The 21,518-nt window shown below is 36.7% G+C and overlaps 1 protein-coding gene and 1 long non-coding RNA gene across 4 annotated transcripts in view; one reads left to right on the top strand and one right to left on the bottom strand.

Moving 5' to 3' along the window:
- Nucleotides 1-21,518, top strand: part of DSCAM (DS cell adhesion molecule) — a 462,951-nt gene that overhangs the window by 268,427 nt on the left and 173,006 nt on the right. For 2 of the 3 annotated variants that reach the window (XM_062602537.1, XM_062602538.1), the window contains exon 4: nt 20,078-20,224. In XM_062602537.1, the coding sequence (XP_062458521.1) occupies nt 20,078-20,224 (147 nt within the window). Of the gene's footprint in view, nt 1-12,312; nt 12,456-20,077; nt 20,225-21,518 lie in introns of those variants that run through there. The other variant, XM_062602539.1, reaches the window with a different exon arrangement.
- Nucleotides 1-21,518, bottom strand: part of LOC134155394 (uncharacterized) — a 52,793-nt gene that overhangs the window by 30,809 nt on the left and 466 nt on the right. Inside the window, exon 2 of the long non-coding RNA XR_009961538.1 lies at nt 20,574-20,746. This is a non-coding gene — a long non-coding RNA (uncharacterized LOC134155394). The remainder of the gene's footprint in view (nt 1-20,573; nt 20,747-21,518) is intronic.

Here is a 21,518-nt window from a genome sequence, read left to right as displayed (position 1 = left end):
TCAGTTTCCCTGTTTCCTCATTGTCCCTTGCAACAGTAAACCCACCACATGAGTTTATGTTCATTTTATGTGACTTAGATCTTCAAAGTTGGAAAATTTACTTTAGCTTATTGATGGTTTTGCTAATGTTTTTATCGGTAGATATAAAAATAGTAATAGTACTCTCCAAATTTGTATTTTTGGAACACTCTGAAGGGCAATTATTTTTATTTATCTATTGGTTATATTTCTTAAAGGACAGACCTGCACCTTCTTCTCCATTACATATGCATAACTTGCAATTAGTATGTTTTATTCTAAGTGCTCCTTAAAGGTATTTGGAAATCAGGAAAACTGTCCTAAGAACACTGAGCCCAATACCTGTTCAGCAGAAATATTCTGGTGGCTGATTTTTCCAGTGACACTGTGACAAAAATAGCCACAGTATCCAAGATGTAAATTGGAAAAGAAAGCAAGGATTTTCACTGAGTGACTTGACAAACCATGTGGTTCTGCAGAGTATGACATAGTGCATGGATAGAGATGTTCATTATAATCCTCCTTGTGCATACACTTCACAGCATAATCTCCATGTGAAGATCTTGTACTTATTTGCAAGAAGTACCAGATGGTTTAATTTTCTGTTTTCAGGGTGCATCACTGTTAACTCACTGCAAATAAATGCAAGAGCTATGTCAAATTAGACATTCTTTTTTTTTTTTTTCTGTCAGAAAGTGAAGCTCCTCCACCAAGTTCCAAAAGAATTTTGTCCTGGTAATTCTTTACACAGAACTGGAAATGGGAAAAAAATCTTACAAGAAGAAGAAAACTGATCTTTTGCTTTATTCCCAGCTGTGAAGCCTGCCATGGCCAGAAACTCAGTTGAAATGGGGACATAAAAGTAAAAAAATATCTGCAGCTTCCATTTGAATTTAGGAAAAGAATGACCTGGGTCATCAAGTTCAGTTCCATGAACATAAATACATAATACCAAAGAGTTCACAGAACTTCTATTTCTAATCTCCCCCTAAAAATACAAACCAGAAGGCACTCCTTGAAATTACTTTTGAATTTCTGGTATACAGAATCTAAAAAACCAAGGCAACCTGCTGTATGCTTAGAAGACAACAGATATATCAAAGAAGAGTATGGAGAAGAAATCTTCCTGAAACCCTAAAATTAGTGATCAGAAAATCTGAATCATAGGATCAACAAAATATGATACAATGTGTGCTGAGGAAAACAGACAACTACCTTCTTTCTTGTTTTTGGTTTTCTTTTTCTTTTCTTTTCTTTTTTTTTCTTGTATTTAATGGCCAAACCTTTACCTCACAGGCTTTCCGAACTCCCGGATCATGCACACAGTCACCTCAAACTCTGTCTCAGTCTCCATCTTGAAACAAGTAGATTTTCCTACCACTCTCTTTGGGAGGTTCTCCATCATCTCCCAATCTTCTTCTAATCTTCTTCAAATGTCTAGACTAAGTTTTATTAATGGATAATTCAAAGCCATTAAATCTCATTCCAGTAATACTCTATGAACTAAGTAATTCCTGTCTCTCTTTTCCTGGTACAGACACCCAAAAATATTTCCTTTCTTATTTGCTGTAGTTTTATTATTGACACCTTTATTACTACCTTAATTTTTGTAACATAAATAAGCCAATTTTTTTAAGTCTCCTCTAAAAGAATGCCTTCTTTTTTTTGCATAAGCATTTAAAGAGCTGATTTTTTTTTATTCATATTTGAAATGTCCTTTGTGAACAAAATCAATTTAGATTACAGATGATATCTTAAGTGAGCTATTGCCCACATCTTATTCAGTAATACTACTGCTTCTCTGTGTCTATCAAAACTCATTTGCTGTTTAATCCTAGAATGTTATTAGGTTTTTTCATGGCTATATCTCACTGGTAGTTCACACCTCTTTTATCATCCGTCAGTGCATCCATATTCCTTTCTTTCTCTGTCCATTTCAACTAATTGAACTCTATCTGATTTCAGAAAGAAAAAAACCCAAAAGTCATTGTACAGTTAGTTACCTGCTCCAACTGCTCCCTTTTCAGCATTCTCTTTGTTTCCCTGAATAATGTTCTTGTCCTCCTCGAATTGAACAGAAAAATAATGCAGCTCTTGCAACCTAGCAGAAGAAACACAGACAAGTTGGAGAAATATAGATTCATATAGTGCATTCTTCTGTTACCCTCTGTAAGAAAATTTGAGAAAGGTAGTAGCACATTAATGCCTCCCCTTTGGGATTATGACATTTTTATAGAGTGGATATTACTGGCACAAGATTGTGGTGTACATACTGCATCATTAATGAGAACTAATCTTGTTCCTGACTCCCCTAAATTTAACAGATATTACTTCAATCCCAGAGAGTGCAATTGAATACCCACATGTTCATTTCTTAGTTTCAGTCTGATTTTAATCTTTGAAAGCATAGAAAGATCCTGGGCTGGAAAATGTATTCCAAAATATTTTCATTCTTAGATTTATTACACAATAACAGGATCAAAAATAAATGGGTGATTTCATAAGTTTTAAAATAAAGCTTTCTCACATCCAGAGCCAATGCAGGGAATTAATTTTCATAGGAAACATCAAGGATATTTTTTTCTTTAAATACACACATTCTTAAAGAAACCTCTGTGATTACTTCTCCACAAAAATGTGAAGTGGACCAATGTGAAAAAAATGAGCAAAATATGGCTTTTATGTTAATGTGAAAACCACTTATAAGCTGAAAAAGAGAAGAAAATAAATACTTTTGTAATTTTGAAAGAATGCGTAGTAGGAACTCGTAAGTACCTTTACTAGTTTTCTAACATAGATTAGGTCTTAATCCAGACTGACATCAGCATTTACAGAAATCATCATGCCTTTCTCACCCCTACCCATCCAAGTCAGAAGAAATTTGATTGATGGTTCGTTCACATTGTGCTTGCATCAGGCTATCAGCACCTGTTAGGATCAATTCTTTTTCTGTGTGAAGAAGTTTGCTATTGTGTGCATTTTTTATACTTGCTCTGTTCATTTCTTGAAAGGTGCTGCTTCTTTCAAGACCCTGCCTGTTTATTTTAGCATATGTTATTGTGATATTGTTGTGTGAATAAAATACACTCAATCTGGTTAGAAACCCAGAAGTAATGATAAAGTTACAGAAATGGTTGCTCATGCATTCTAGGAATTTGTTTATTAGGTGACTTTTTAGCACAGAAGGGGACAGATGTGTCCAGCAATGTGCAGAGATGTAATTCCAGTATGAAGTTTTGATTAATTTAGATTAGAAACCAGAAGCAAGTGTCTTCAAATTATTAGCTGACTTTACATGAAGGAAGCAAATTCCTCTGAAGAAAGCCAGCCATAATGCTGTGCTTCCTAGGTGCCTTCCAGGCGCACAAGTAAAGTGGCCAGTTGCTCAGAGGGAGATGGTGGGGACAGAGTTTCAGTAGTAGTATGCTCTAATTCTGCCAAAGCAGTGTCTGATTCCTACATGTCTATAAATTCTCATAGGAAGGACAAATGTTCTGCTTTGTTCTAAGCAATCTTTTAAACTGTTTTGACCTTCCATGTTTCTGCCTGGAATTTACTGTAGAGTTCCTATACTCACTTTGTCATTTCTGAATGAATTGTGGATACCCCTTTGCTGAAATTTTCCATCTTCTCTCTATTCTGTCAATTTAGTCTTACCTTGTCTTGACCTGCTAATTTAAAAGTTTTCCCTCTCATCAGTCAAGCTGTTATTATGTCTCTTTATAAGCTCATTTTTCATAATCAAAGGCCTTTGGTTCTTAAGGCTCCCATTGTAAAACTGTACTTTCAGTACTCGAACTGTTCCTGTAGCTCTTCCCTGATTCCTGCCAAATTTTAGCATTATTCCAGTGATGTGAGGTTTACTTTTTTCGTATTTTTTTCCAGTTGCTTGATAGAAAATGTTTCCACAAACAGAGCAGAGAAAGCTGCACAGTTATGAAATCTTCAGATCTATCTTTCTGAACTAAAATTTTAATTGTTTGCCACCTCTCTCTGGCAGGTAGTGGGACTTCGCTGAATTCTGTCCCCAGCTTCTTGTGTATGAATGATTTTTCCTGTTGTTGACTTTAGTTCATATATTATACATCTCATCTATAATTTATCATAAAGAGGGACCTTCACTTTTACCTTCATGAGGACATGCATGTGCACACATGCATATGTGGGATGCTTCCTTACATAAAACTAAAGATTAATGTATAAATATTTAACTGAGGTTATAGTTTAAGAAAGTATTGCTCCTAAAAGTTTTGGAAAAGGCCTTTTTCAGCAAGTCTAATAGGTAACACAGGGTACCATCTGGTAAGAAGCGGGTGATGCCTTCTCACAGAATATTATTTTAAATGTGAGGAGGAACTAAGGTAATCTAAAATTTTAGTTTTTGTTAAAGGTGCTCTACTTCCATACCTTCTTTTTCAAAACTTATTGTCTTAAAAGCTAGTATTAGCCTTAAACATAAGACATATTTTAAAGAGACAGATTTTTATTTTATTTTTTCTAACTGGAGACTATTTAAATTCTGTATGCTATATGCTATGCTTCAGTGTTAAGCTGAGACTAGAATACAGTGACATGATTAGGACTGTCCTGAACAAGCATATTCTTTCACCTAAGTGGTGTCTGTTGTTTAGAAGACAAGCTATCAAACAAACTTTAAAATATACGCTCAGTTTTCACCCTTCCCATACACAGTAAAACACTGTGAGAATTTTGTCTGAGTAAGGGGAGAGAGAAGCTCAGGTCTCAGAGAAAATATTTATTACCTATCGCTGGAAAAAACTCAGTTTCCCAAGGTACATTGTATCAAGTGTTTAACCATTAACTGTAGTAAATACTCCTTCAACAGACGAAATCAGCATTTAACTACATATTCACAGACCTTGGGCAGCCTAAATAGCAGTCTTTCTTTCTCAATATTTCCTTCATATTGAAAGGTCTATATGAACTTTAGCAATCAGAAATTATCTGGTACATGCTATTTCTGTTCCCCAACTGTGGTAAATGGTGGTTAAACAAAGGCTTATTGTGCATAATGTCAGGGTTGTTGATGCAGAAAAAGCAGCATCTGAGTTAAAAGACAATGCTATATTGAATTAATTTTAACATTATTTTAATACGTTATGTCCCTAGGAAAAGGAAGTGCAGCTTATGTTTGAAATGGCATTAATCACACAGATTGCCTCTGAATGTTCCGGTGTTTGCAGCTTTGATTTAAATGGGAAATTATTCCAGGAAATGTGTTTTTTTTAAGATAGGAAGAAATCAATTAGTGAATAGGTGTTACCTTTGGTAATGTCACTTTCTTTCCCATTGGCGGTGTCTTGTAATGACTGCATCTGTACAGTAGAATTTATAAGTACTATAGATAGAGACCAGGGAGGCTTGCTAACAACTCACGTGAAGTCTGGTCTCCCTTTTGGCACCTGTTGTCTCATGGGTATACTCTGCAGATTATGCCACAGTCTGTGTATGGAAGAGTTTCAGGTTTAATATCTCATCTTGAAAGATTAGGTCAAAGCAAATAAATCTAACAGGTTGGTCACACAATCAAATCACATCCAGCCATTTCCAATTAATTATTCAAGCCTTTCTTTGTGCTCTTTTCAATTTGAACAGAAGAGCTGTCAGCTGTTGAGTCTCTATTGAAGACCAGCCTTAGATCATTATTATTGAACTGCTCCTTACTAGGCTCCGGGGCCAGTGTTACTGTCAGAAAGAGAAATAAATGAAACATGGTATATTGACGTTAGGATCTTTTGGATTTTATTTATTTATTTTATTTACTATTTATTATTTCTTTATTTCCTATCTTCTGTGTTCTTTGCTCTGCAGTGTGCTGTGCTTTGTACAATGCTCCTTTTGCTCCAGCAAGAATGTAAAGTTAAAAAGGCTCAATATACAGGAGTTGCATATGTGTTCTACCTTTTTAATGAAAATGCTCTAGGGAGAGAGATACTGTGTCTCCACTGGACATGGTGCACAATGCAAATTCTAGGGTCAGTGATTCAAATTCTTGGAGCTTTGCCCAGGAGGATTGGAGTAAAATAAAACTGGCTTTCTTCTGGGAGCTTCTGAACTATGAAAGCAATGATGTTGACCCAAATAACAGTTGCTCAAGAGACAGAACCAATGCAGAATTTGCTTAAAATAAATGTCATATAGCTGTCAGATTTTACTAAATTAATTTTCTTTTTATAATATTCTTTTATGGCTTTCGCATCCCTAAGCTGTTTGCTGCATAAAAAAGTACAACTAAATTAAAGTTGAATATCAAGGAAAGACAAGAAAAACAGTTTTAGTTCAGAGCTTTTTCTTCCTTGCTTTTTTGGTACCTGATTTTGAAAAATAAGGATAGTTATTTAGATATGTTCTTCTTTAACTAACACTAGCATTTTTTAAATGTTCACATAAAATGTCCAGTCCTCAAAACTGCATTGTGCTTTCTCAGGAAAAATAAATACATTGAAGCAAATTGTGAGAATGTCCTTTCTTTAGATGAATATATCCTAAAAAGGAGTACTTTTAGACCTTATGCATTTAAAACACTGTAAAGAGAGTCACATCTCTTTTCAGGCAAATATCATGCACAAGCAAGAACAATAGATCACTTGTATGTGATTTTAAATCCCTTTGAAGCTATGTTATGATAGCTTTAAAGAGACATACATATACAGTTCACAGATTTCATAATGCTCCTCTACTTAAAGGTATGTTTTATCCCAGTGTGCTAATCCTTTAAAGACAGATTCTGTGCATGCAGTTGTCAATCTACGTCTACAGTTGTGCAAGACATCGTGGTTGTGTCTGACTTACATGTATGCACCACAACAGTTCTGCACCAATCATTGGTGCAAAGTGTGCACTTCAAATTCTGCACTTCTTGCATAGACTGAACTTGCTGTATGTGTGTAGGCATATCTGTCAGGTCAGTCCTGTTTAGGCAACTTTATGCTGCTTGCATTTTCTGGGAATGCAAGAAATGTCAATTATATAGATCTTCATGTATAAATGTTATTAGTGTCATCAAGACCATCCGTGCTAATGTCATATGACACTGACAAGCAAGGTCGTTCTGTGACTCGACATGTACTTTAAAGCCTGTGTAGATAAAGAGAGAGAGAATAACTGCTTCAGAACATTGCTTAAAGTCCAGGTATTGCTGGTGTCTGTCTGACATTTTTATTTTGTTGGTTTTTTTACCTAATGCTCTAAACCCAAATCTGCCACAAACACATAAGATAAGGTTAGGCAATGCAATTAGCTTTACTGTGCCTCAATTTCCCAATCAAATAAAAATAGGCAAATTACCTAAGAAATGTATTTGGGCATATTTGCATAATGTTCCTGATATCTGGAAAAGCTTCCAAGCCATGATTCTCTGAACAGTTCAGAGAAAGCAATAAAAACCCCTAAAATACTTACATTTCTTCTTAAGGAATGATGTTTGTTGTGCTTGCAATGATATTTGTGTTTCTGTTGACAGCCTAAGGAAAGTAATAGTACAGAATCAAAGCAGTCTTTATGAGAGGGTCTGGAACTACACATCCTTCCAAGCTTTATCTCACATATGTCTTTGAAATTAAGCTGTAGTGAAATATTCCATAATCTTGAGTTGATGCTTAGCAAGAATCACACTGTGAATTTAATCCATGCTGAAAAGTTATATTTACCAAACTCTTTTTTTATTGTTAAAGGTAGTTTGCCAAAGACATCAGCAAAGATCCTGACTTGACAAAGCACAGAAAACAACACAATAGCCATACTTACTTACAACATTATGCTATAACTCACAAAGTTTCTCTGATCATTGAAGTGCTTTAAGAATTATAAATCTTTGTAACCCACAAAAAATGAGGTCTGCAGGCACGAAACACTAAATCGCCGTATGCTAATGCAATACATTCTGCAATCAGATTGTCAGGAACTGCTTGTAGTTATTTCAATTTAAAATCAGCGTGTGATTTTCTTTTTTTCCAGCAGTTGATTATACACGTGACTTGTCTTGTATAATACTTAGGTGCCATTTTTCTAATATTCCTTTATGGAGTAATTTCACTGGATCAGGGTCTGCAGGAATTCTTTTGTTTCATTATACAGCATGGAACAGTCTTTACATACTTCTGCTCTTACTAATATCATCCTGATGTTCTGTCTCTTCTGTTTAAAACACTGCTTCATCAATTGTTCTACTGCTCTGCTGTATAGAAACCCAATGAAGGTTCCACACATTTCTTTACTGAGGAAAATGTGTATCGAGTCCTAAAAGATGGTACCACCTTGTCAGACTCTTTTCTTAAAACACTAAGTGTACAAGTGGTAGTCAGAAATGAAAGAAGTTAAAACTGCAAAATACATGAAATAGAACTCTGTGTCTCACCTGTGTCGTGTGGAAGGGTAAACTAGAGACAGAAGTAGGTTCCTATCGTATTCCATAGCTGGGTATGTTCAGTGTGGGAATTAGCATGGATGAGAGAGGACAAGTTCCTAGAGGAAAAGCAGTATGCAGCTAATGGTAAGGGAAATTTTAAAAATGTTTTGATATTTAAAGAGCTGTTGAAAAATGAATCCATAGACTTAACACTATTTTCTCATTCAAAAAGATAGACATACACATCATTAATTGCCATTTCTTTTCTTTAAAATTATTCACTGAAAACGGGACTCTTTCCCCAGGGAACTGGCCAAGAGTCTCCAGGGGAAGCTAGTTTAGCTCTAATTCCTAGTGAAGCTACTTCTTCCCACAGTGAATATTCTGAGTATTTTTTATCCAAACAGCATAGGTTTATTTCTTCAAATTGAGTGAGCAAGGTAATAACTCCTTCCTAAGTCATTACCCTAAAACCAAATTAATCTTTGAGGTTTCCCAAATTTTACACTCTCAAGTAATTTTTGAAAATACTGCGCTAGAACATACCATATGAGGCTTTGTCTGTTAGTTACAGTTTATACCGTAAATAAAAATTCTGAATGCTTAGATATCTTGTGAGTATTTGAATAGATTTTTTTCATGAAGGGAAGTGAGTACTGTTCTAAATTTCCCATAAAACTGTTCCTTCAGTTTGGGATGCTTCATTACCTTCACAGTCACCTGTATAATAAATGTGGTTAAACATGTGGGGCCACAGAGCTGCAGCTGCTCTAATTAATGTAGCTTAATATTGATTATTTGCAGTTTCTCTAAATAATTCTGCCGCTGGTGGCACTTGTAATTCTGTGTATGCGAGGCTGTGATTTATTCTGATCATATTGTCTATAACAGCACCTATTCTACATACACAATGACTTTGAAGCTATAAACCATTAAGGTGCACATTTGATGATAGCGACATAAACCAACTGCTGTTCTAGCCAGAGGAGGTGTAGATTCTTCCTTTACTTAGCAAGCTTGTGTTTAAATTTACATGCAGATAGAAGGAGGGATAGGTTATGTTCCTGGATGTTGTAAAGTATAAAGCATAAGTTTATTTGTGCTAAGCCACTGGTCAGCTCTAGGCTATTTATTTACTTGGGGTTCAACAGCAAAAGCCTGAGAGAATAAATTTTAATCCCCTAGACAGCTCCATATATCATGGGCAAAGCTGAATCCTCTTTAATCAGAGCCCTAAAACTAGCTAGTGACTTAAAATTATCTGCTTTCTTTCTAGCTAAAATAAGGAAATCAGCTTCTACTACAACGTGTGCAAGGACTCAAATAATCCCAAACTGCAGTATTAAAGATTATGGAAGTTTCATTTAATATCCTGTAGGACTGACAGTTAACAACAGCGGGTAGAAAACTGTAGCTTCTCATATCTAATATATTCATAAAAGATTAAGAGGGTGAACATTTAAATATAAACATTATGTGATCAGTCATGTTTATACTATCCAATCATAAAGTAGTAATAATTAATATAATCTAGTCTATGTACACATAAGCACAGCTCCTGCATCTATTTATGCCTTTAAAAAAAAAAAAAACAACAAAACAACATGCCTATTCCTCCCTTCTAAAACTTGAATACTGTATACATAATGTAAGTGGAATTGATATGGACAAGTGGCATGCATTTTTGCAGCCTCAGAAACATCAAGGAGGTGATAAAATGTGTTCTGTGTGATTTCTCTAAGAGTCTAACATTAACCTAGCATCCAAACTTATTCAGGAAATGACAGCACTGCACATGTAATAGCACTAATGCTCATAGGTCTTTCCTTATTCTATGATTACAGAAATGCAAAACCAGAAACATTCATGTTACAGTTGAATTTAACGAAACTAAAATTGGTTAGTTATATAGATACCACCAGCTTTCAGAACATGTTTGATTTTGGAGCATTCTTTTCAGGCCTCAATTCCCCTGAATGTGAAACCAATATGGTACCACAAAATTTTTTCCTATGGTAAGGCTGTAATTGACTCAGCAGATAATCTCTCAGCTCAATTTGTAAAGCCAAAACTGGAGCTTCATTTCACTCCCTCCTCCCTTACCCTTTCTTTCTCTTTTTTGCTTGTCTTTTCTTTTTTTTTTTTTTTTTCTTTCTCTTTGTTTCTCTCTCCTCTCAATTTTATTCATGTTATGGTTCTGTATGCAAGAAACAGCCAGGTTTGGGTTTTTAGCTGGTACTATTGCATGCAAAACATTAAGGGAAATCTAGAAATAATATTTTCACAGAACATCGAGTTATGAATGACAATAAGTCATTTTAAAATGGAGGAGTAAACACTACAGGATCTAGCTTTCTCTAAAGCCATTTTCTTTGGAGAGATGCAGAAAGATACAGTTATTCCCTAAAATTCCTTAGAGCTAGAGGTACCAAAAATAATAACAGTTCTATGTTAACCGTTTTCCTCTTCAAACTTTTCTACTTATAAACATCAAATGGAAACTATTTCATGACCTCACTCCTTTTCTCAGTAACAGATTTACTTGAATGCCATGTTTAATACTGAGCTCCCACCACAGTAGATGTTTCTTGAGGAGGGACCTGGTTAAGTAAAGGAAGTGGGTTCAAGCTTAAACACGGGAAGTTTAGGTTAGGTATAAGGAAGAAGTTCTTTACTGTGAGAGTGGTGAGGCACTGGAACAGGCTGCCTAAAGAAGTTGTGAATGCTCCATCCCTGGCAGTGTTCAAGGACAGGTTGGATGGAGTCTTGGGTGACATGGTTTAGTATGAGTTGTCCTTGCCCATTACAGGGGGGTTAGAACTAGATGATCTTAAGGTCCTTTCCAACCCTAACTATTCTATGAGTCCATGATTCTAAGCGGGAGGGCTGAAGAGTGATGATGTATGAAAAGATCTTAGTTATGAGCTATCAGTTCTATATAAATTTTGCAAAGTTAAGAATCCGTCTATGTTACAACTGGAACCATGTCAGGCCATAGGATTGGAAATGTTTATAAACATCCTTAATTCTTTACAGAGAGATAACCTCGGTTACTATTAATTGAACTCAGATTACGTGCCTATAGAATAAAAGGATACCTCATGTAAGGTTGCTGGCTTGTTTTTAAATTGTTAAATTTCATTTTGGGAAAAAACAAGAAGACAAACCAACCAACAAAAAAGGGAAAAAAAAACAAAACAACCCTTCACAAAATAACCTACAAAAATCCCCATCAAAGTCACATAACAAACAAGAAAAAACCTTCCCAAAAATCCACCCACCCCTGCCCCACAAAACCAGAAGGAAAATGAAAAATTCTCTGTCCTGTGGAACTGAAGAACACTTCAGATCTGCAAGCTCACTCTTATGATGGAGATGCATCTCTGTGAGCTTTAAGGAGCATGGACCAATAAATCAAACATGGCAGCAGCCTCTTTTGCTTCAGACAAACACTTCCTATGCCTTTTATGCTTATTTCTTTCCTTCTGCCAGGAAAAACTGTGAAAATCAAAGACCTTAATTCCTCATGAGTAACATCATACAAGTGTGACACCTGAGACGCTTTACTGCTGAATCACCATCATGGTGGCCTCTCTAGTTATCAAACCCCAGATCTATGAGAGACAAAGACCAGGCATGTAATGTAAATAAGTAATTGGTTCTTCAGCAGGTGTGACTGAATGGTGGAGGTGATAATACAAGGGAGGGCTAATTTCATTGTAATCGAAAGTGATTGATTAAGAAAGGTCATTACCCTACTTAAGGAAGGGCAGGGGTGTAGATTTACTTTTTCCTTCTTGTGTTCTCCTGGAAGTCAGCTTCAGGTTGTGTCCTAAACAGGGAGGGGGTAGTGAGCAACACTCTTCAAAAGTGTAATTCACAGAGCTGAGGGAATATGAAGAACTAAAAAAAAAAAAAAAAAAAATCAGTTTCATCCTCTCTAAGGTCTGCTAGCAGGGCCTGTGAGGTTTAGCTACATCACTAGGGGCAGGCTGGGCTGCTCAGAGGGGTGCCATCATGTTTTGACCATCTGCACCACCTACTCTGAGCAACACCCCAGGTGTCTCAGGTAGGTAGAACAGAGTATGTGAGTGCTGCTTAGAAAAATGAAATCCTCACCTCCCTACATGCTTTTCTTTCCTCATCTAATCTTTGGTTCGGAATCAAAAGCATTCACAGGATTGTGACTTCAGGGCAGTTTAAGCATGACTGCTCTTAGCACATTTTCCATGCCCAGAGCAGCAGATTGTTTTGCTTTGAGAATGATGTTCTAGCAGTGTTATAAAACTGAGTTATAGGTTACTCTCTGCTTTGGCTCTGTGGGAAGGTTTCTTCCCTTTCATGCACAGGTCACACTAGAATCATGCTTAGCAGAAGTAGTTCTATCCAGAGGAAGGGGCAAGTAGAGCTGATAAAAGTTTGTGTTCTATATTATCATTTGGTACACTATTAGAACAGCCATCTGTTCTCTTCATTTCTATCAAGCCAATTTAGACTGCAATAACATAACACCATTAGATGTGTTTCCAACAAAGTGAAAATCAAATATGATATTTTAAATGATCTTGAGGATAACATTACCCCTATTTAAAACTACCAACATGCTGGAGTAAAAGGGCATGATAAAAGAATAATTAATATTACAGTTTTAAAATATTCTTATTTTCATACAAGAATATTAGGCACAAATTCAACAGGAAAGTGTTCACATGTTCTTATGAATTATACATGAGAACAATTTCACATAGGAAACCTAAACAGAATCTTTTTAACTTATTACTCAGACCTGTAAAATTTTATTTTAATCTCTGATATTATACAGTCTAATGGAAAGCATTAAAAATCTTATGTAAGCGTAATTTCATAATCATTAATGTGACCTCTTCTCACTTTAGAGAAATGAACACATGATTTGCTAATGCAGCTCAACTTTAATGAAATCCCTAGGTTATTTAGGGCACTAGTCAGCAGATACTAAAATGAGGGGTGTGTTTCTAAAATGTCGTGGGATTTGGGGCCCATAGTTCAAATTGGTCAAACCTAGGTAGGACCCAGCTTCCTCCTCCTCTTCCTGTTTGTTCTCTTCAGTGTCTTACTACTTTGAAATATGTATCTTCAAATCAAGTGGCTTGGTATTTCAGGTGAAGACATAAGTTTAAAGTTTCCATTAATGAGTGAAATTTAGTCAAGAGAAGATACGTTGATAAAGTATGCAAACTGTTCAAATGTTTATATAATGGCAAATGATGGTATGACTTGGTGAGCTGCACAGGGAGATCGGATCATGTAATAAAGAGGTCCGATTTGAACATGCAGTCTTTCATACAGCCAATTCTTGTGTCAAGGCAGACAGACAATAGATTGCATCTGCAGAATGGGGGAAATCTATTCTCTAAATCTATGACTTTGAAAAGGAGATCGCAATTTTCAATGAATAACTGAAGCATGTTAGCGTTGATAAAAAGACAACTAGTTGCTGGATGCATAAGTGGAAGCAAAATTTGTATAAAGAGTGGTGACATTTTGCATCTGTGATTACCATAAACATCACTGAACTTATGTGCACATTCCAAATTTTAAAAAGAACTTTAAAAAGTTGTTACGGTTCTGGGCAAAACCCAGATTATTTCAAGATATGAATAATTCACAGTAAATGATTTAGGAATTTCAATCTGTATAACTAATTAAGGAGAAAGATGATTTAAGAGGTAATTTCCTCATGTTTTTGTAAGTACTTAAATGGGCAGAAGATTTCTGATTGCAGAGGAAATCTTTAACGAAGGCACAGTATGATCCAATATATGGGGTCAAAACCAGATAGACCACAAACAGTACACTAGCTTTCAAGAGAGAATAATGAACCGTTGGAATAATTTACCCAGGGGTATCACATCCTCTCTGCTTACAATAAATCTTTAATCATGACTAATGTCTTTTTGAAAAAGTTATAGCTTAACTTCCAGATATGGATTTGGTGCAGGAGTTAATGGGTGAAGCATGAAAGGTGAGAATAAATGACTCTAATGGTCTTTCTAGTCCTTCGGTCTATACATTTTGGTTTCAGTTTCACGTTGAGGCATGGGATGTTGGAGAAAAAATCATGGGTTCCATTTGATGGTTTTCCACTGACTTATGTACATTTATCAATGTATGTCAGTAAGCTTCTCCGTGAAACATTTAAATTTTAAATAGTAATATGTTACTATGTTTGCCCATCTCACCAAGGCAGAAGGTTGTAAGGGTTCCTAACAGCCTTTGAACTCTTTGAATGAAATAAATACTACAGATATTGGACAGGGTTTTGAAAGGCAGCAAGCGTTGACAGCCAAAAAAGATGCAAGCTTTCAATGTCTCTGAAAATCTGGTGCTGAAATTATTATAATCAAGTTTTCAAGGTGTTAATACAAACACTACTGAGGAGGAATAAGAAATGGGAATGATGAGCTATATTTTGACAATGTTCTTTTTAATTGTTGTGAAGGAGGCTTCTCTGCCTTCCTCCCTTGAAGCCTGCTAAAAGCCAAACAAATGAAAAGCTTCAGTTTATGTGAAAGAATGTTCCATTTAAAAAAATCCTTATTTGGCATATTAAGTAAGTGAGTCAAAAATACTAAACTTTGTTACAGCAAAGCAGGAGCAATTAAATTAAATAAGCCTCAAAAAGAAAGCACTCCCCTAGATCAACAGGGCAATAAGAGCTTGTCGATTCCCATCCTAGTGCATTTCTAAACACTTTTTGAAGTACAGAAGGCAGAACACTCAACACTTTGGTTTTGTCACAGCTGACAGCCTGTCGGTTTTAATGAAAATGCTCTCCATTTAGAAGATGACAGAAATTACATGCATTTCCCCTTTTATTTTCCTGTCAGCTTTTCTGCCTTGCATTTTTACAGTAGAAGGAGGTGCTGTTTATTAAAGCATTATATAAGTATGCAAAATATATTAAGAAGAAAAAGGAAAAGGAAAAGCTTTAGCCCTGCAATTACACACAATGTGTGTTGGTGAGAAAAGTATGCTGTGGCATAACATCTAATGGGTGGCAATAACTATTTATTTTTAGTTATCTATCTTTAAAGAGGGTGAGGCAAAAAACTCTAGATAATGTGTTAAGTGAAGGTTTTATTATGCGATTGCCTGAGTAATTTCCTACAGGAAGATGATCTAAGCAGTGTTAGATACTCAAGTATGTTCATAACTTCTCTAAAAAATATAGCAAGATAACACCGAACAATTTCTTGGCTCTGTGCAGTTTTCACAAACCTCTTTTATTAAGTGGCAGGCTTTTAATAAGTGTACCCACTATCATTGACCCAGGTGTATAACCACATCAGAGGAAACTCTTCTCCAGGACTGAGGAGGGAAGGCTTCACTTGCAAACATAAGTCAGTGCTATGGGATTTGTAATAGCACATAAATATATATATTCTTCAGCTTGTCAATAGCCACTCCATGGGTTTACCAAGACTCAATTCCAGGGCAAATGTTAGCCGCAATAATATGTACAAGGTAGAAGTACTGAGGAAGTGAGCTTTTGGCAGTTTTAAGGAAAACTCTGCATTTGGTCTTCTAACTTAATTTCTGTGGCAGATGTTTTGTGCTTATCCTAAGAAAAGGCACAAATTTAATTACTAGTGATGGCTTATATACAGCATATCTGTGCAGGGGTTCTGAAAACAGAGAAAGTTTAAAAAAACATGTAGAAAGGAATTATTTTATAAACTTTGGGCACATTTTGTATGATCTTAAACTTGTTCATTCTAGTAAGCTCCAAAGGCTCCAAAAGTGTGACTGTTTGTAGAAATGGAGTTACATATATATAGCAAAGGTGAATCTGGATCCCAGAAAAAGAAAGCCACATGAAGTCATGGTACAATGAACACATTTCTGCCGCTTAGCTGTTTAGGTTCCACTTACTTGAGACAAGTGCAACAGCACATGCAGGTTTATTGCAGGGTCTAAATAACCAGAACTTACATGCATTCCCAGTCCTGTGATGTGTCAGCAGCAGAGCAGCCTCTCTGCTGACATCTACCCTGGCACAGTTTGTTAGCAGAATTACTCCCCACCTTGAAAAATCTGATATACGTCTTGAACAGGCTGCAGAGGCCATGTCTGCATGGTTTATACAGCGCCAGTTCAACAGCCTGGCAGGTTTGCCAGGTGAGTAACGCTGCTGTGGGCAAGCATACATCTGAACCGCCTGTGCTGTCTGAAATGTAGAGATGGTTAATGGTCACACAGCTGGAAACAGAAGCAATAGATTGCCTTTGCTGCATACTGTAAGTGAAGTCCTTAAGTGTGATTCCTATCTCCTGCAGCTGTCATTTTATGTTGCCTACAAACAAAGGAAGACAACTGTGCTTTAATTACCTGTAGACCTTATAATGTATTTCTTGGCAAAGATAGATTTGCTTTATATTTCAGTAGTGCAGAATATGCAAGAGACACACAAGTAAAACAGCCCATGGTTTTCACACCAAAATTCTAAATATCCTTCTAACCTGGAGTTAGGGGTAAAAGTAAACACTATTAAAGGGTACAGGTGTTGAGCACCTCTATGTATTGAGGAGATAGGATGTAACAGGACAAGTGTTTATGTCTCAGTAACTGGGGACTGTAAAAGAAAAAAGAAGAAATATTTAGCATAGGACATTCTACCATATCTAGGAGTTACAGTGTGAGAATCAACTCAGGGAAGAAAAAGTATTCTCTGCCCAACAGGAAGTACTTCTTCTGTGTGAATCATTAAAAACCTGCCTCCCTAGGAGGTGGTAGGATTTCCCTTGCTGTGGGTTTGGATCTGGGCTGTATGACTGACAGCAGGTAAAGAAAAAATCCTATGATTGCTAAGGAGGTTCACTAGGTGATTGCCTGCATACTTGTAGGCTATGCTTTCTGGTTGCTAGTAGGTAGTTGTTAGCTGCCTGGTATTTGTAGAAAACCTCATTAGAATGTTTGGTCAAGTCAAGCTATTTTGCGACTATCAAATAACTTATTAGTAATTGAGAAATTAACTTTATTAACTTTATTCTTATTAACTGTCTATATAATTTATTCTTATTAACTGTCTATATAATTTCTGTCAAACATTACAACTGAAGTATTAAAATATAAGCAAGATAGCTTTGCTTTTTTGCTTGTAATTTTTTCAATGTCATATTTCAGACACCCAGTTGTGAAACTGAAATATTCCCTTTTCAGGTGTTTTTTCTAATACACTCAAGAATACATTTGTAAGAAATCTGTGTTGAAACACAAGTCTTCTGTATGCAAACACTTAAGTTTTCAGAGGCACATGAAGTCAATATGGGCCCTGTATAAGGAGTCTCTCTAGTTTGTAAATCCAGCCCTAGGCTGGAATATAGTGTTGCTCGTGGCTGAGGAGAGTGCTTTGCCATCCAGTGCTTTGCCTCCTCCTTTGCATCTTCCTTTTCCTGGTTCTTCCTCTTCAGAAGTAGGAAAGTAGCCTCTTTTCAGGGGATTTATTTTGTTCATATACTTCTTAGCCATGGCCCATGTTATTTGAACAAAGTACTTCAGAAGGGCATGTGCAGTATGGCTTATGTTCTTCCAAAGTAGTGACCTGCTTCCATACATGTGCCTTGACTTTCAGGAGAACAGGGTCAGCCAAGACAAGTCACCACTGTGGTTATTTTATAGTGCAGTATGCATACAAGGATGAGAGAGGTGGGCTGGTTTTGCTTTGTTCAGTATTCTCTGCTCTAAGGGTCAGTCCTGTCCTGTGACATTAAATATTAGGGGGAACGGGGGGGGGGGAACGACGACTAGTTGTTGGGGGGGGTATTTTTTTTTGCTTTTAATTATTATTGTTTCTATTTATTTTAGATTGGAGTTTAAAGGAGATTGCCCTCTGTAATGATATAATTTCTTTTCTGTCTTTTCTCTGCTGGATTGCTTTCCCACCGATGTATTTGTGAGCAGGAGCCCTGGTTACACTTAATCATTAAAAAGTCATTGTTCAAACAGAGCTCTGAAGAAAAGGAAATATTTCTTACTGCGTGTTACTGAATATTAGTCATAATGGGTTTTGTCTTTGTGTCTTTTTTTCTTACTTTGGGAGCTGGGTGTATTTTATAGTACATTGATACAGGTTTTTATATTGTAAGAGATATCAAGTAATAGAGAAAAAATAGGAGACACAAAAAAGAGGAATTATGAACATTTTCTCCAGTGTAAAAGTTTTAGAAAAGCATTACATAACTTAGACTGCACTATTTTTTAAATGGAAAGAGTGGCCAGGTGAGACCCAAGTTTGCAATGCATTCTAACCAGGTTACTTCCATTTACTGAAATATGGGAAAATCCTCAGAGTAAACATGTACCATGTAGGTGTCAGGTTTTTTGTGTCTTGCTTTAAAACATGCATTTACAACAGAATAGAGGCATTTGTGATTGCCAAACAATCAAAACTGCACATGTACATATGTACCTATTCTAGAGTTAATAACAAAAAAAATATGCATTTGAAGTAAATTTCAACTATATTATTTTCAATTTGTATGAACATTGGGAGAAATGCTGACCATGAACATGTCAGTCTTGTTCAGTTTTAGCAGAGCAGTCACTTTGCTGGGTTTAATTTTCTCCCTGAAATAAACCTTTCAATGTATAATTTAAAAATAACAAAAAATACCTTTGGCTATTAAATAACATGTCCTGTGAAGTTTAGTTAAGCCCTTCTTTCAGACACGGAGTCTGTCAACCTGCTTACATTGTGCTTCTCTAATCACAGATTGTAATATTATTAAAAAAAGAAAAAAGAATCCCCAACAGAGCAGATAATGTATTAATTCATCTTCTGCCAGTAGCTTGGCTGTGAAAGTACTGAGCTCCAGAAAGCTCAGCTCATACTGTGGAGGCCTGAAGTGCACTAACCCACGGGAAGTATGGGCAGGATGGGGTGGGACTCTTCCTGACACTTGAGCTGTCTATCTTGCAGCTAGTGCAGCTGTGTATAACTTCACTAGGGTCAACAATGTAGTCAGCATCATCAAGGCTGTGTTTGTCGTCTTCATTTTCCCATCACAACTGAAGCAGGATGTAGAGCAGGGCTGTGTAGTACATGGCCCTTATGGCCTGAACCCTTCAGGAAATATGTCCTATATTCTTTAGGGAAAAGCCTTCCTTTTTTGTTTCTCTTTCTTTTACTGATCCCTTCAGTTTTACATTTTGTGACTTTTTTTTCCTCAATTTCCTGGTGTACTTGGACAACAAATGCCATTTTGGCTAAAGTTGTTTAATTATTCATGCCATCCCAAACTGTCTTTCTAACACATACAGCTCTGATGGTGAATTTCCATCATATTCACTGTAAAGTATTGACTTAAATGGGATTAAATTCTGCATTGGTTCTTTACCCTATATTTTGTTTGGGATGCCTCTTGGGTGTTGTTTATTGGTTGTGATATATACTAAGACATGTTTCTTTCCTTCATTCCTCACATATTACTTACAGAGACCTACCTTTTTTTTAGAAGAAGTGCACATGAATTAACGTCTTTATATGCATTTGCAGTCAGTACTTATTAAACTTATAGTTGGCAGCTTCTAGACTGGCAAAAAGAATCTTCAGGACCTACTGGCTCTGTCATCCATCCATTAGTGTGAGCAAGCAGAACACAGTAGCAACTTGCAGATATTTTAAACACTGCAAATTCTTGTGTCTTTCAGGACCTAGATTTCTCATCACATCCACGGGAGCCTTGTATATTTTAGACGTACAGAATGAAGATGGACTGTACAACTACCGATGTATTACAAGGCACAGATACACTGGAGAAACACGACAAAGCAACAGTGCAAGACTTTTTGTATCAGGTGCTTCTTTTTATATCATGTTAAATCAAGTATTGTAAACACTTCTCTTTAGTGTGTTAAACTGGCCAGGAATGTTCTCATTCCTGGATGCAAAATAAAGTGCCCCATTTTAAAATCCTTCCCACCCCCCCAGCCAGTTTTTCACCTCCTGTTAGATATTCCCAGAGAGCCTGTAAGAGTACACTGGCATTTAGTACAGTGATTTTTTTAGTATTAAAGTCCTTTTAAAATGACTGTGGATGGGATTCATCTCATTAAAAGTAGACTTCTGCTGTGAAAGTATCTACTCATCTTACCTTTCCTTTGTCACCAAAGTTGAGGAACACTTTTAAGGGCCAGTGTAGCTTACCTACTTCAGCTGCCCACTTTGGGGTGAGATGAATTGCCCCATGGTGCCTATTTCTCTATTAACCATAGCAGGAGTTCAGGAAATTTAGCTCAGCTGTAGATATTTCCACTGCAGGAGCCTCAGGCTAGCTGAGGTGCATTTCAGCCTTCCTTTTCAATCATCACACTCCTTCCCTGGGGAAAACAGTATATTCCCCTGATTTCAGAAGGGATCTTTGCCAGAAGGGGTGCATGACCCATCCTAGTCCACCCAGGTGCTGCAGGCAGACAGGAGTTTAGGCAGTGGCTGTTCATGGGCAGAGCTAAGTGTCCCAGGGCAAAATGTTTTGTGCAGCAGATAGATAAACAGGAAGGTAGATGGGGTATTTTAACTTCTACTTGTAATTGTAAATTATTTCCCTATTGTTGTGTGCGTGATGGACTGTTTGGTTCCCTCTGCACACACTCCAAAGACTTTGGGCCATCCATACAGTGCTGCTCCAATCGCACCTTCTCCCGACTTTGTCTTGGGGAGCTGCCAGTTGTGGGAGAGGTAAAAAGGAGGAACAGATCCCAGAACTGCGTTTGGAACTAGCTCTCAAACGTGTCTGTGTAGGATTAGCTCTTCTCCATCTCCCGTTCCTCTCCATCATATGCTGAGTGTCTCTAAGTGCACCCTATGTTTGAGTATGAGTAGATCTGCAACTACATTCCCACATCCATTGAGTTAGCTAAGACTATATTCCAGACTCTCTGTTCTTTTTCTCTGTATCCTTGCCTTACTGAAAACATGCCCAGCATCCCACTGAAAGCCTCACTGAGCTTCTTTTCCTTTTCACTGTTGTTAAATTGCCCTAAAGATCCTAACCCTAAAGATCAGTCAGTGTATAGTGACCTTCACAGTCCAACAGTCAGACTCCTTTTCTCCCCCCCCCCCTTTTTTTTTTTGGCAGGAAAAAAACCCATA

The sequence above is a fragment of the Pezoporus occidentalis genome, unplaced genomic scaffold, assembly GCF_034315485.1.
Source record: "Pezoporus occidentalis ecotype Australia unplaced genomic scaffold, CSIRO_AGI_Poc_V1 ctg77, whole genome shotgun sequence".
NCBI lineage: Eukaryota > Metazoa > Chordata > Aves > Psittaciformes > Psittacidae > Pezoporus > Pezoporus occidentalis.
The sequence above is the reverse complement of the archived record's forward strand: the minus strand, read 5'-3'. Positions and strand labels throughout refer to the sequence as shown.